The 13329-nt window shown below is 41.1% G+C and overlaps 1 protein-coding gene across 1 annotated transcript; it reads left to right on the forward strand.

Moving 5' to 3' along the window:
* The first annotated feature begins 11252 nt into the window (after positions 1 to 11252).
* Positions 11253 to 12254, forward strand: LOC149851340 (S-adenosylmethionine decarboxylase proenzyme 4-like). Its single transcript, XM_090008239.1, has one exon. It carries the CDS (start codon positions 11253 to 11255, stop codon positions 12252 to 12254), a length of 1002 nt encoding a protein of 333 aa, XP_089864365.1.
* The last annotated feature ends 1075 nt before the right edge of the window (positions 12255 to 13329 follow it).

Consider the following 13329-nt stretch of genomic DNA (forward strand, 5'->3'; position numbering starts at 1 on the left):
GGATCGGTTCTGTCAAGCTGATCCAGAACTGTATAATTCGGTTTTAACCGGATTCTGGATCTGCTAATGAAAGAACCAGATCCGGATTACCAGAATCTGATCTAGAGAACATTAATTGGATTCAGGACTTGAGACCCGAAGATCTGTATCCGGATCCAACCTGGATTATCATCATGGGCCAGTACTGGTCATCAGATTCGGGTCTGAACCGCAAACCCGATCCAAAAGAACTTGATGGATTGGGTATGGTTCCCGAGATCCAAAATGGATCTCACAGACCCAGACCAAATCTAAAATCAAAACGGGTCTGGGTCATATAGATTTTGGATCTGTTACCCGATAACCGGATCTGATTCAAAAAAACCTTTGTGGATCGGGTCGGATAATTTGGATTAGATCCACTCATGGATCCAATACAGACCCAAAATCCCTGCGAGTCAGGGATCTAAAAAGAAACGGGTCCCCCACCCGAATCCTTGATCTAATCCGAATAACCTTATGGATCAGTTCAGGTGGGGAGGGTCCGGATCAAAACCTGGACTCAAAAAACTTTAAAAAGGGACTGAAACACGAAATAGGGTTTTCAAACCCTATTTCGCTTTTCTTCTCCAGTTGCAAAGGGAGATGGTCACCGCCGGCCTCGGTAGTCCAGCAATCTCATGATTGTCAGCGATCCGACGACAAAGATGAAGTTGGCACCATCGTCAATGACCCAACGGTCACTTGCTTTTGACGGTGGGGCAAAAACAGCCAAAACCAGCACCGACTGTTGTGCTCCAGCGACTCGATAGTCGCCGGCAGCAGCTGCGTCGGCTCTGCAACACCAGATGGAGAAGAAACCGCAGCAGGGCAGCCTACACACCTTGCCTGATTGAAAACCCCCAAAACAGAGGTAAGCCCCCTTTTTTTTTTCTATCGCCCTACGGCGACAGTCGCCGATGTCGACGACCTGCATTGCCGGACGACCAGGACTCACCCCGCGCAGCGGATGCGGGGTGTGGGCCCGTAACCCATTGTTGGGGTATGCTCCTCCTTACCAGTAGCCTGTGCAGGAATAGGGAAAATACACAGCAGAAACTGTGTTAAACAAAAACAAACAGGGGAGACTTTAAACCTGATGCAGCCATTGATGGACTGCGACTGTTGCTGATGGTGGAGGTCGACTGGAGCAGGGGAAAACCAGACTGGTGATGGCTAGAGCAGAGGATGCGGTTTCTCCTCAGCCGGACTGCAGCCCTCCACAAGCGCAGGCTGCCGGATGCAATCGGTGAGCAGAACCGATTCTTGCGACCGGATGAAAATACTCTGAATGGAGAGGTAAGACTCTAAACCCTCTCTCGTATTTTCCAATATGTGAAAACTATTTTTTACTATATTTCACTTTGTATCAGGTTGCTTATGAAACCCCCTTTTTATAGGGCACGGGATGGGAACGATTTGCATAACTGTTCCCCTTTTATCCCATGTTGGTTTATCGGGAGCGATCATTCCAGATGTGGGGATGAATCCACATCGTGGATAACCACCACGTAAATCGTGGTGGGTAATCCAACACATGTGGCTATGAACAGCCCCACACACAATAACGGGTCAAGCTATCACGATAATCCAATAAAGATTCAATCAACCTAGCGTGTTTGTTCAAAAACCCCTCCATCAAGACCGATTCTTGGTTTATTTATTTATTTTTTCATCCCTTAAACTCAGGTTTGATTCAACCTATGACGATCTTTCCTGGACTAAGATAGAAACCCGTACTTTTGCTGTAGATTAGCTTAAAAATAAAAGAAGAAAGAGGAGATGTTGGAGGAGGAAGGTCGAGATCTCTCTCTCTCAATTTTGCCTCGGCCTTTTTTTTCTTAGATCAGCCCTCTCTCTTTCATGCTCTGAAAGAGAGAGGCTCAACCCTTTTCTTCCTATTGAGGGGACGTCCCATGCTTTTTTGAAATAGAAAATAGAAGTATTTCAAAACCAAGACTCTTATATATATATATATATATATATATATATATATATATATATATATATATATATATCACTTGTTATTATCTTATCACTAATAAAAATTTTAAAAATTAATTTACTTTAGCATAAATGGATCATGGATTTTGGCAATGGGTTCAAGATCCATATTAGGATCCACTTTAACTTCAGTCAAAATATAATTATTTAAATAAATTTTATATTTATTAAATTTGAAAATAAAGAAAAGATTATGAGATATTTCAGTAGAGGATTCTAACAATTGCACCAAATACAGTGCCAAAAAACACAGATTATGGAACATCAATATCTCTGGTGGTTGGTTTTTTTATGACGAAAGAAAACCTTCAGCGGGAACCCGGCCGCTTAATGAGCCTGCCTGTAAAACTCTGGGTCAAAGACACGGCTACCCAACCTTGCATGTAGGGGTGGCAATTTCTGACACGACCCGCCAACCCGCCTCTTAGGCGGGTTCGGGTTGGGCTTAAGCCAACCCGTTTAATAAACGGGTCGACCCGCGTAACCCGTTTATTAAACAGGTCGGGTTCGGGTTGGGGGGTATGCCAACCCGCCAACCCGGCTGACCCGTTTAATAAACGGGTTAGGCGGGTGGGTCAACCAGCCAACCCGTCTGCCCGACCCGTCAACCCGCCAACCCGACCCACCAACCTGCCAACCCGATCCGTCAACCCAACAACCCGACCCGCCAACCTGACCCGCCAACCTGAAAACCCGTTTACCCGACCCAACCCATTTATTAAATGGGTTGGCGGGTCGTGTCGGGTTACCCGTTTATTAAACGGGTTGGGTTCGTGTTTGCCACAGCCGACCCGTTTAATAAACGGGTCGGGTTCGGGTTGAGGTATGCTAACACACCAACCCGCCAACCCGACCCGATTGCCACCCCTACTTGCATGCCCCAACTGTGATAAAGCAACAGCAGCCCACATGCACCAGCAGGATTGGATCCTGGGCCTTGAGCTTGATACAGGACGCTGCTGACCGAGAGTAGATAAGTGATCTGTGATTCGACATCTTCACCGTCTACAATGTACACAAAGACCATGAGGTCCATGTGGCATGAAGCAATGGACGGTGAAGATGTCAAATCACTTTCTTAAAGTAATTTGACACCTGATCTGCTCTCAAAGAGGTGACCAAATTCGATTTTTCACTCTTTACGAAGCTTATGATCTTTTGGTCCTGCGAGAGAAAGCGTAATCGTTTCTACTTGTAGATCATTATAACCCTAACAGATAATGCATGGTATCAGGAAAAGCAACAGCAATAACTCCAACAAGGAATATTATATGCACATAATGGTTGTGCCTTTCATTGATGTCTTCCCACTTGTTAAGACCAATGCTATCTTGAACCAACAAAATAAAAAATATGAAAATCAAAAGCAGGAGGAACAACATGAGTTACATTCACTAAGTTTATCTAGATATTATAATTCAGCTCATCACATTCTATGATATCTGAACATATCCCAGTTATTTTGCTTGTTTACTAATGTGCTCGTGATGAAGACAGTTCTAGTATGAGCTCCAAATATGCATAAGTTCTCTCTTCTCGTGGATTAAATCATTGTTTACTTAGCACACTGACTCATGCACATGCAGTCATGTGCCAGAACAGATTCAGTGTTCGAGTCTGAACACATAAAGTGTTTGGCCCAACCGACTGGCGCCATGTAGTGGCTGCTCCCTTCCCTTAGGGGGCTTAGTTTTTCTTTTTTCGACAGAGAAAGCTGGGGTTAGGCAGATCCCTACCCCTTATACAACCATACCATTGGGATTCGAACTTACAACGTCCCAACACAAGGTGACATGCACTAACTGCTCCTGCCAAACAAGCTGGACTTGATTGTCCACCATGACAAAGCTACGTGTATCTCTAATTATCAGATCTCGAATTCAAATATGAGATCCAAGCAAACAAACATCAACATCCCCTAAGTTCTCAACAATGCACCAGTTATTTTGTGGACATGGTCTAAATGATTGATCATGCTCATCGAGTCAACACACCACATACTTCTCGAAGAAAGGAAAAGGGAGAAATCTAGAAAAATGCAAGGCTACCCTGTGAACTCAATCTTCATTGGAATTACGTGATTTTCATGCATCAAGTACACCACATTCCCCCCCTAAAAAGGAGCAACCATGCTTTATGAAATTGACTCATTGGGAAAGTAAAAATTCTTGACAAAGATCTCTAGCTTTTGCTGCTGAATGTGCTTGAAAACATTAAAGTATTGACAAATTGATGGTAGTAGAAATTTTCGAGGAATTCTCACACTTTGCATGCAACCTTTTGGCATGAGTCAGGGCTTTAAAAGTTACCCATGGAACTAAATCTCACTTTCTTGGTGCACAAAATAGTATGGACCCTAGGAGACATGATGCCCTCCATGGCTGCATATCTATGTCTGACAAGACCATATTAATGAAAAAAAAAAGAAGAGCTACCTTACAAAATATGTACAGGATATGGGTACGGTCATTGTCATGGAATATTACCCAAAAACAATGTCTATGTTGATACAGGTATAGGATAAAAGATTTGAGTGCCCTGGTAACATAATGAAAAGGGAGTTGAGGAATAATTGGCAAGAAACTAATGGTCTTGTTGTTTAGGTGTTTGTATGACATGTATGTTTCATCCTCCCTTTATTATCTGACACTATATACATACTGGTGTGCATGTATTGTGTATATACTAGGGTCCAAGCTTGGCAGGTCCAAGTACTGATTCAAGGAGTTATAAAGTAAGCATTGAAGTGCATTCACATTTATGCACAATTATGCTTCCTTTCAGTCATGCATGCCTTTTGACAAAATGTTACTTTGGGGATTTAGGAATTCAAAGGCACAAGAAATTAGGGAGGGGTGGTGGTCCTAATATATGTGGTCCTAATAATATGGCAAAGGTATGCATAGAGTTCTCAAGGGTTGGATGTAGGTAAGGCCTAGTGAATACCAATTCTACATGTTCTAGAATAGAATCCAGATATAAGAGTTGGGGATGAGGATAGATAAACATGGATGGTACTTCTCTTTATTTTGAAATACAATTGAGCTAGAACCTTGGCATATTTGAGGGTTATTGCTTGGTATCATGGCAAAGTACTTGGACTGTCCATGTAGAGACATAGGTTCGAGTCCTGAGAGTGATCACTTCATGAAAAAGGCAGAAGGTTGAGACTCTCTAGTCTGAGAGTACCATGCCCCATTGGATATGACCCATTATTCTGATCAGATTAGATTTATGGGTCCACTTCCTTTATTTAAAAAATGGGTCCCCAAAATGTGGCTTGTATGATAAGAGTCACCAGTTAGGTTAAAAACCAATTGTCAGGCAGAGCTTGGCTGTCACACACGTGCAATGATGCACACGCAAGCATCGAGAGATATGCATTGAATTTTATCGGATCGGGTCGCATGTGCAATGATTCATGGGAGAGAGAGAGAGAGAGAGAGAGAGTGCAAGGTGAGCTCCAAGGGCTTGAGTCACACGAGCAATGATGCATTCGAAAGGCCATTTTGTGAGATTTGGTGCTGGGGCCAAGATGTTTGGTACAAAGTGGGAATGATGTCTGTGGGGGCTCACACTAAGGTGATACAACTTTGCAAGACACGAGGAATGATGTGTGTGAAGTGCACCAAACAGTATGCTAACGCTCACCAAGGAGCAATAGGGGCACAAGAGAAATAATGCTTGTGGGCATTCCAAGGGACAAGGGATTGATCTCAAGTAATTCCATTATGCAATTGGTGATGCTTTGTATGTTTGCATTTGCATAAGGGTCTACTTGTGCATGCGTGATAGGTGTGCCACTACAGCGTGCAAGCGTCCATTGCATGCTTCTATATTATATATATAAGATAAAAATGACCAGGACTAATTTGACATATTTTTTCTAAAAACCCTATAATTGTTGCTATTCTTTTGATGTCCAAAATCACAAATACCCAACTTAGTTAAGACCCTTTTATCCTTCACAATTGTGAATTGATGGATTAGTGTGATAAAATTGTACCGCTCATTGGCTAATGCAAATTCTCACTTAAATCCAGAATCACATATTTTCTTATGCGAACCTCACGAACTTGCATAAATTTATTTGTGAACATTTGATGAAACTGAAACCACTAAAATCGCAAATATCTTATTTATTCGCATATACTTCATGAGTTCACATAAATATACGTGTAAACCTCCGGTTAAACTAAAACCACTAAAATTACAAATATCCTACTTATTGACATATACTTCACGAATTCACATAAATATTATTCGAACCTTCAATTAGATTAAAACCATTAAAATTGCAAATATCCTACTTATTTGCATATATTTCATGAATTCACATAAACATATGTGTGAACCTCCATTTTAATTTAACTGAATGTCGCAACATCGCAAATATCATACTTAAATATTTGTGAATTTATGACATATATGCGATATTTCTTATTTTTTGGTCCCCAACCTGCTTCCCTTCGGTGACTTATTCCGGCAACTATTTTCGACAACCAGTGGTCCCCAACCTACTTTCATGTAGAGTTTAACGCATATATGTCATGAATTCATAAATGAGGTGTCACCTTGGGGATTGCAGAAAATGAGTTTATATATAATTTGTGAACTCTTCAAAAAATAAAAAAATATCGCATATATGTCATGAATTCATAAATATTTAAGTATGATATTTGTGATATTGCAACATTCAGTTAATCACACATATGTTTATGCGAACTCATGAAATATATGCAAATAAATGGGATATTTGTGATTTTAATGATTTAATTCTAACCAAAAGTTTGCATAATATTTATGTAAATTCATGAAGTATATGTAAATAAGTAGGTTATTTCTGATTTTAGTGTTTTCAGTCTAACCAAAGGTTTGCACATATATTTACGTGAATTTGTAAAGTATATGTGAATAAATAGGATATTTATAATTTTAGTGATTTCAATTTTACCAAATTTTTGCTAATAAAATTATGCGAATTCATGAAGAATGCATAAGAAAATGTGTGATTCTGGATTTAAGTGAGAGTTTGCACTAACTGATGGGTAGTACAATTTTACCGTAATAACCCATTAATTCACAATTGTGAAGGGTAAAAGGGTCTTAATGAGGTTGTGTATTTATGATTTTGGACACAGGAGAATAGCAAAAATTGTAAGCTTTTTAAGAAAATGTGTCAAATTAATTATATAGTACAATCATTTTTCATTATATAAGCATGTCAATTATACCTATGCCATATACTGCATTATCTTTTTTTGCCAGTATATCAAATAATTCATGGGACATAAGATGGAGATCTAGAATATATATATATATATATAAACCAACCAAATATGTAAACAAGTATGAACCGAGATGTTTATAAATTTTTTTTATGTTTTTCTAAAATCTCACCATATGAATGTGATCTATATGCTTGGTTTTATTCAAAAAGACTCTTGGTGTCACGAGCATAGAATTTTTCGCAAACCCGCAATGCGCCAGACTGCACAGTCTGAACAGCCCAACGACCAAAGGTCATGCTACAACACTTTTCTATGTGCTGAATCATTTTCATTGGCCCTGTGCACCACCTAGTGCGCAGCTGCCTAGCAGAAGCTGATCAAGTGTATCTTCAAGTGCGCATTCCATGTAGTCCATGTCGCTTAGTGCATAGTCGTCTCATACCAGCTATCACTTTCGAAAGAGGAACAAACTTTACCTTAGCCTTGCATGCCATGAAGTGTCTTACGGCCCCATGTGCACGACATAGCAAAACCCCGCCACTGAAGGGACAAGACCTTGCGGCCCCCCAATCCGAAGACCAGTTGATGATTGAACAACATGACAAAGAGCACCACCCAGACTCATTCGCCGGCGCCTAGGCATTCGCCCGCCTAGCCCCAAGTCACCATACTCGGTTGGAATCACCTAAGGTGATTCCTGGAGGAATTAGCCCTAACCCACACGTACCCCCGTGCATCCAACCGCTACGCGTGGAAAACTCCAAGTCGAGAGGTCCATAATAAAATCTCCAAAGGCAACATCCTCTGATCCACTGACACTGCATATCCAATCAACGTTATATGTTTGAGCCACCACCCAAAGGTGCACTAACGCCAATATCATTGCTTATCATGTGTGGCGCTATCACCGCGTGTCACCGATCAAGCCAACGCATACTGCGCGTTGCTACACTCGATGCGTTTACCACTCAACAGAGCTCCGCACTACACATGCATCATTCTGAAGGCTTAGTCTGGGACACTTGGATCATCCAATTATGATGTATAAGAAAGATCTTTTAAGGCTTCAAAATCAATAACTCAAAATTTTCGTAAATATTCAAGCATAAAAAATTGCATTTCTTGATATGATTATGATAATCTAATAGATTCCAAGAAAATGGACTACACCGAATGCATCTGCATGGTTAGATTTGCAAAAAAAAATAATGAAAATCTTTGTTCATACCCAATTTACATATTTTGTTGGTTTACATATTCCAGTTTCCCATATATATATATATATATATATATATATATATATATATATATATATATATATATATATATATATTCACTAGAATATGAGAACTAATGTGTGAACCACTATTTTCATGGATTTTTTGCTCTTTTCTCTTGAATCAAACCATATGAAAGTGATCTACATATTTGGATTTATGAGAACCCCCTCTTGAATCATCCAATTTTGATGCATAAACATGACTTTTTTAGGGTTTTAAAATCAATGGCTCATAATCTTCATAAATATTCAAGCATTCAAAAATCACATTTTTTCATCAAGAATACATGATCCAATGGTTTATTCCTAGCAAATTCATTATGCCAAGCACATCCATGTGGTTGAATTTGCAAAAAAAGTGTTAAAAATACCCATATTTCTAGTTCTCATTTACTCTCTCTCCCTCTATATATATAGTCACTAGAATATGTTAACTAAAAAAATATGTGAACCTAAGTATGAACTAGGCATTTTAGACATTTTTTTTTGCAAATCCAACCCTGAAGATGTATTTGGCATGGTTCATTTGTTAGGAATTTACCATTGGATCATGCATTTTGGAACAAAATTTTCGAGTAGTTGATTTTCAAGCCATGAAAGATCTTTCTTGTGCATCGATATTAGGGGTGTTAATGGGTCGGGTTTGCTTTGGACCTAGGTGGAACCAAACTTGGACCTAGTTTTCAGGTATGGTATCGAGTCCGAACCCAGGTCTAATTGGGTCCACTATAAGAAAAACCATATCTGGACCCGATAGAAACTACATGAACCATACACAGTAAAACCATATTTTTTTATCATTTTTACATTGAAAAATCACGGGTCTTAATCGGAACTCAAGCCGGGTCTGGGTCTAGTATAAAATTTCACAAACTATACTTGGGTCCATGTATTAATATGACATTCGGGTCCGGACCTAGGCCTTAATCGGGTCTTATATATTATTTATCACCAAACCCGGACCCTATAGGGTTTGATTCAGGTAGGGTCTGGGTAAACCCAACCCCTTGACACCCTAATCGTAATATGATCTAAGAGTTTATTTCTATAAAACCAAGCATATAGATCGGTATGGTGAAATTTAAGAGAAAAAATCTGGGTTCATACTCCAATATATATATATATATATATATATATATATATATATATATATATATATATATATATATATATATATATATATATATATATATATATGAAAGAGAGATTATGTCGAGAAACTGGGAGCATGGTGAGGGCAATCTTATTAGGTTGAAGAAGAGCAGATGGGAGCAGGACTGGACTGAGATTAGCTTGAGCCCACCAATCGAGTTCTCCACATATGTAAAAATCATGGGGTGGGCCCCTTCCAAGTGTTATGGTTTCCCAAAAGGGGAAAAGAAAAGCAGCAAGGGACAGGGGCCAAGGACTAGGTCTGGTTCCCTCATCCATGCGAGAAAGATGTGCAGGGTGAGGGGTGGGGACCCACAAAGTTAGGGTAAGGGGCTGCCACCCCTTCACTTGGTGGGCGTTGAGTCTGATTCTCGCGGTTTTTGGAGTGCCCTTTTCTGCCATTGTTCAGTAGTGGGGCATGCTTGGTGGGGAGTCGGGCCATAGCTTTTGGTGAGATTTTGGGTAGCAATCATGCGGTTCCTTTTTGTGACTGTGAAGTAAGATTCGATTCCTCACGGTTTCATTGTGGAAGTTGACAATTGCTTGAGAGAGAGAGAGAGAGGTAGTGGTCTTGCTGGTGTTAGTGTTAGTGGTGGTGGTGGTGTAAGTGCATGCGCGCGTGCAGCTAGCAAGAGTCATAATGGGCTGCCATCCACCATTATATCACATTCATGACGCCCATTTTGAATCATTTTGGTGCCTCTGCTTCTCTTGGGCATCATCAACCTGCAAATTTGTTTTAGAAAAGATAATAATTTCCATCATTACACCTCTTTCCCACCAAAGAGGATGGAACTCCTCTCTCTCTCTATCTCTACGAAGGTATCTTTAGAATCAGGCCTTAAACAGTACAAAATACAAAATGCTCGGAGACTAATTTAAGCCAAACAATGACAATTTTGATTGTATCAAGGGGCAACCATAGAGCTATTCTGCTCAAAGATGATTGTGACATTGAAAACCTTTTCATATATTACGTTAAAACTTTAAGTATCAACATCACATATGCATATCCTAGTGTCAATTCATGCATGCACGTGTTTAATTGCATTGACATCCATCTTAATCAAAAGGCTAGAAGTGCAAGTGAAATTAGCTAAATGCATCTTTTAATAAAATCAGTTTCATTGACAATATAAGCATTTTTGTAGCCCTGCAAAAGAGAAGACAACAGTAAACTTACTTGGGACATTCATGTCATTTCACAGAGCTCAAAATACAGGTTGGTGAATATGTCCATCCATTGAGAACCATTGCCATGCATGACTAAGAGACAATCTCCCCCGCAGTGTCTTCTGACATGCGCGTGACTTAATTCCCGTTCCTCTTTCATCAACCTATCTCTTTCATCATCATCATCATTATGCCTAAAATCATCATTCATTTGTTGCCCCTCACACAAACTGGCACACAATCACACATCTTCCTCCCTCTATAAATACCATCCAACCATCCCTCTCACATGCACACCCACACCCACAAAGCCACAGCCCTCAGCAGCAGCTCTCTCTCTCTCTGAGTTTGCCTATTTTGTCCATCTGTCTGAGTCTTGGTACATAGCAATGAGCATGGCAGTTTCTGGCTTTGAAGGCTTTGAAAAGCGCCTGGAGCTCCAATTCACCGGTGAGTCTGTTGCTGGACTCCGGCAACTGGACATGCAAGCCATTGAAGACATCCTCGAGGCAGCCCAGTGTACCATAGTTTCCTGCATCGGAAACCGGCACTTTGACGCGTATGTCTTGTCGGAGTCATCGCTCTTCATCTACCCGAACAAGATCATCATCAAGACCTGTGGCACCACCCAACTGCTGAAGGCCATATCCATCTTGCTAGCCCACACCCCCAAGCTGGGCCTGAATGTCAACAGTTGTAGGTACACTAGGGGATCCTTCATCTTTCCCAAGTCCCAACCGTACCCCCACACAAACTTTGATGAAGAGGTCTCATGTCTAAACCAAAGCCTACCACCAAACCTATGTGACATAAAGACTAGTGTTATGTGCACCAAGACTAGCCACTCTTGGCATGTCTATACTGCTAGTGACCCAACTGTGCCACAAGCTGTGTCCCTCTACACTATAGAAATGTGCATGACTGGGCTTGATCGCGAGCTCGCTCACAAGTTTTTCCGGCGGGGCGATGAAGGTTCTGGCGATACAGCCGGTAAGGAGATGACAGTTGCAACTGGAATTGCAGGGATACATCCGAGGGCAATCTTCTGTGATTATGCCTTTGATCCATGCGGGTACTCCATGAACAGCATGGACGGCCTGCGCTACTCCACCATTCATGTAACACCTGAAGATGGTTACAGCTATGCGAGCTTCGAGTGTGTCGGCGATGAGGAGGGCGGAAACAGCAGCTATATGGCAGAGGAATTGTTGAGGGTGGTGGAGGTATTCCGGCCGGTGACGTTATCAGTGGCGGTGACCGCAGGAGGCAAGAGCTGTGTCTGGAAGCAGGTCACAGCAGCAGTCGAGGAGGCAGGTCTGAAGCGGAAGAGCTGCAGAAAGGGGGATTTTCCAGCGGCTGGAACCATCGTTTTCCAGGCGTTTGGTGGCCGGGATTAGAGAATTCCGATACAGGTGGAAGGTGTGCACGGACGGGCTATGAATGGTGGAGGTGGTAAGAAGGGAGGCCCCGCTCCTTTGCTTAGGTGGTGGGCCACAGAGAGAGGGGAAATTTATGAATTGAAAAATATAATGAGGAATATATCTAAAGGTTTAATACTTTTAAGACAATCTTTTATTTTTCTCCACATATGTGGAGGTTGTTTCTCATGTATGGATCAGGTAAAATGACAGGACTACCCTTATTGCAGCTTGCCTATCTTGTATTAAGAACAACAGGGAGGATGTTTTTGTCACTGTAAATAATTCCATGGTACCATAGATATAAGAAAGCCCATATTGCCCTCAACAAAATTCAGCAATGACTGAAGAACTGTAAAAACATAGGCAAAGGCACGAAGGTAGTACTGTAAAAAAATTCCTTTGAGAAAATTACCAGCAAGTACCTATGTCTCAGCAAAAGACCTACAAGTCCAAGACATTTTCTTGAACGTGTCACCTAAGTACATCACCAAATCAACCAACTTGAGTCAACTAGGAATACTTCAAATCCACAAATGCTTAGCCTTATCCAATGTCTATTCTAGGATCAATGGCACCTTTGCGTGCTCAATAGAGATGGTACATAGATGAAACTGCAACTACCAACACGGGCTCCGGTTGTCTGGTAGGAGCAGTGAGTGCATGCCACCTTGTGTTCGGGCGTTGCAAGTTCAAATCAGTATAACTGGTAGGGGTCTGCCTAACCTCAGCTTGCCTATCAAAAAAAAGAAAATATGAAAAACATCTGATTACTGCTTTCTAGAATTAGCTTAGCATGCTGGATCTATGCTTGCAGGAGATCGAACAAAATGCACCTATAAATTAGTGATGAAGAGAGCATTCTTAGCCGTAGTACTGCAGATAAATAGTATAAACATGAACTGTTAATGCAGGGCAGCGTCCCCTGCGGATTAGGACCGGCAGAACAGTCTCTATTCCGGTAAAACCAGCAGCTCAGAAGCTGATTCTAATGTGCCTTCCTAGTTACCAAAGGATAATGGCACTGTACACAATGTGTGACAGCATAGTGTAT

The sequence above is a fragment of the Nuphar pumila genome, chromosome 1 (genome assembly GCF_984573655.1).
Source record: "Nuphar pumila chromosome 1, dmNupPumi1.hap1.1, whole genome shotgun sequence".
Classification (NCBI taxonomy): Eukaryota; Viridiplantae; Streptophyta; class Magnoliopsida; order Nymphaeales; family Nymphaeaceae; genus Nuphar; species Nuphar pumila.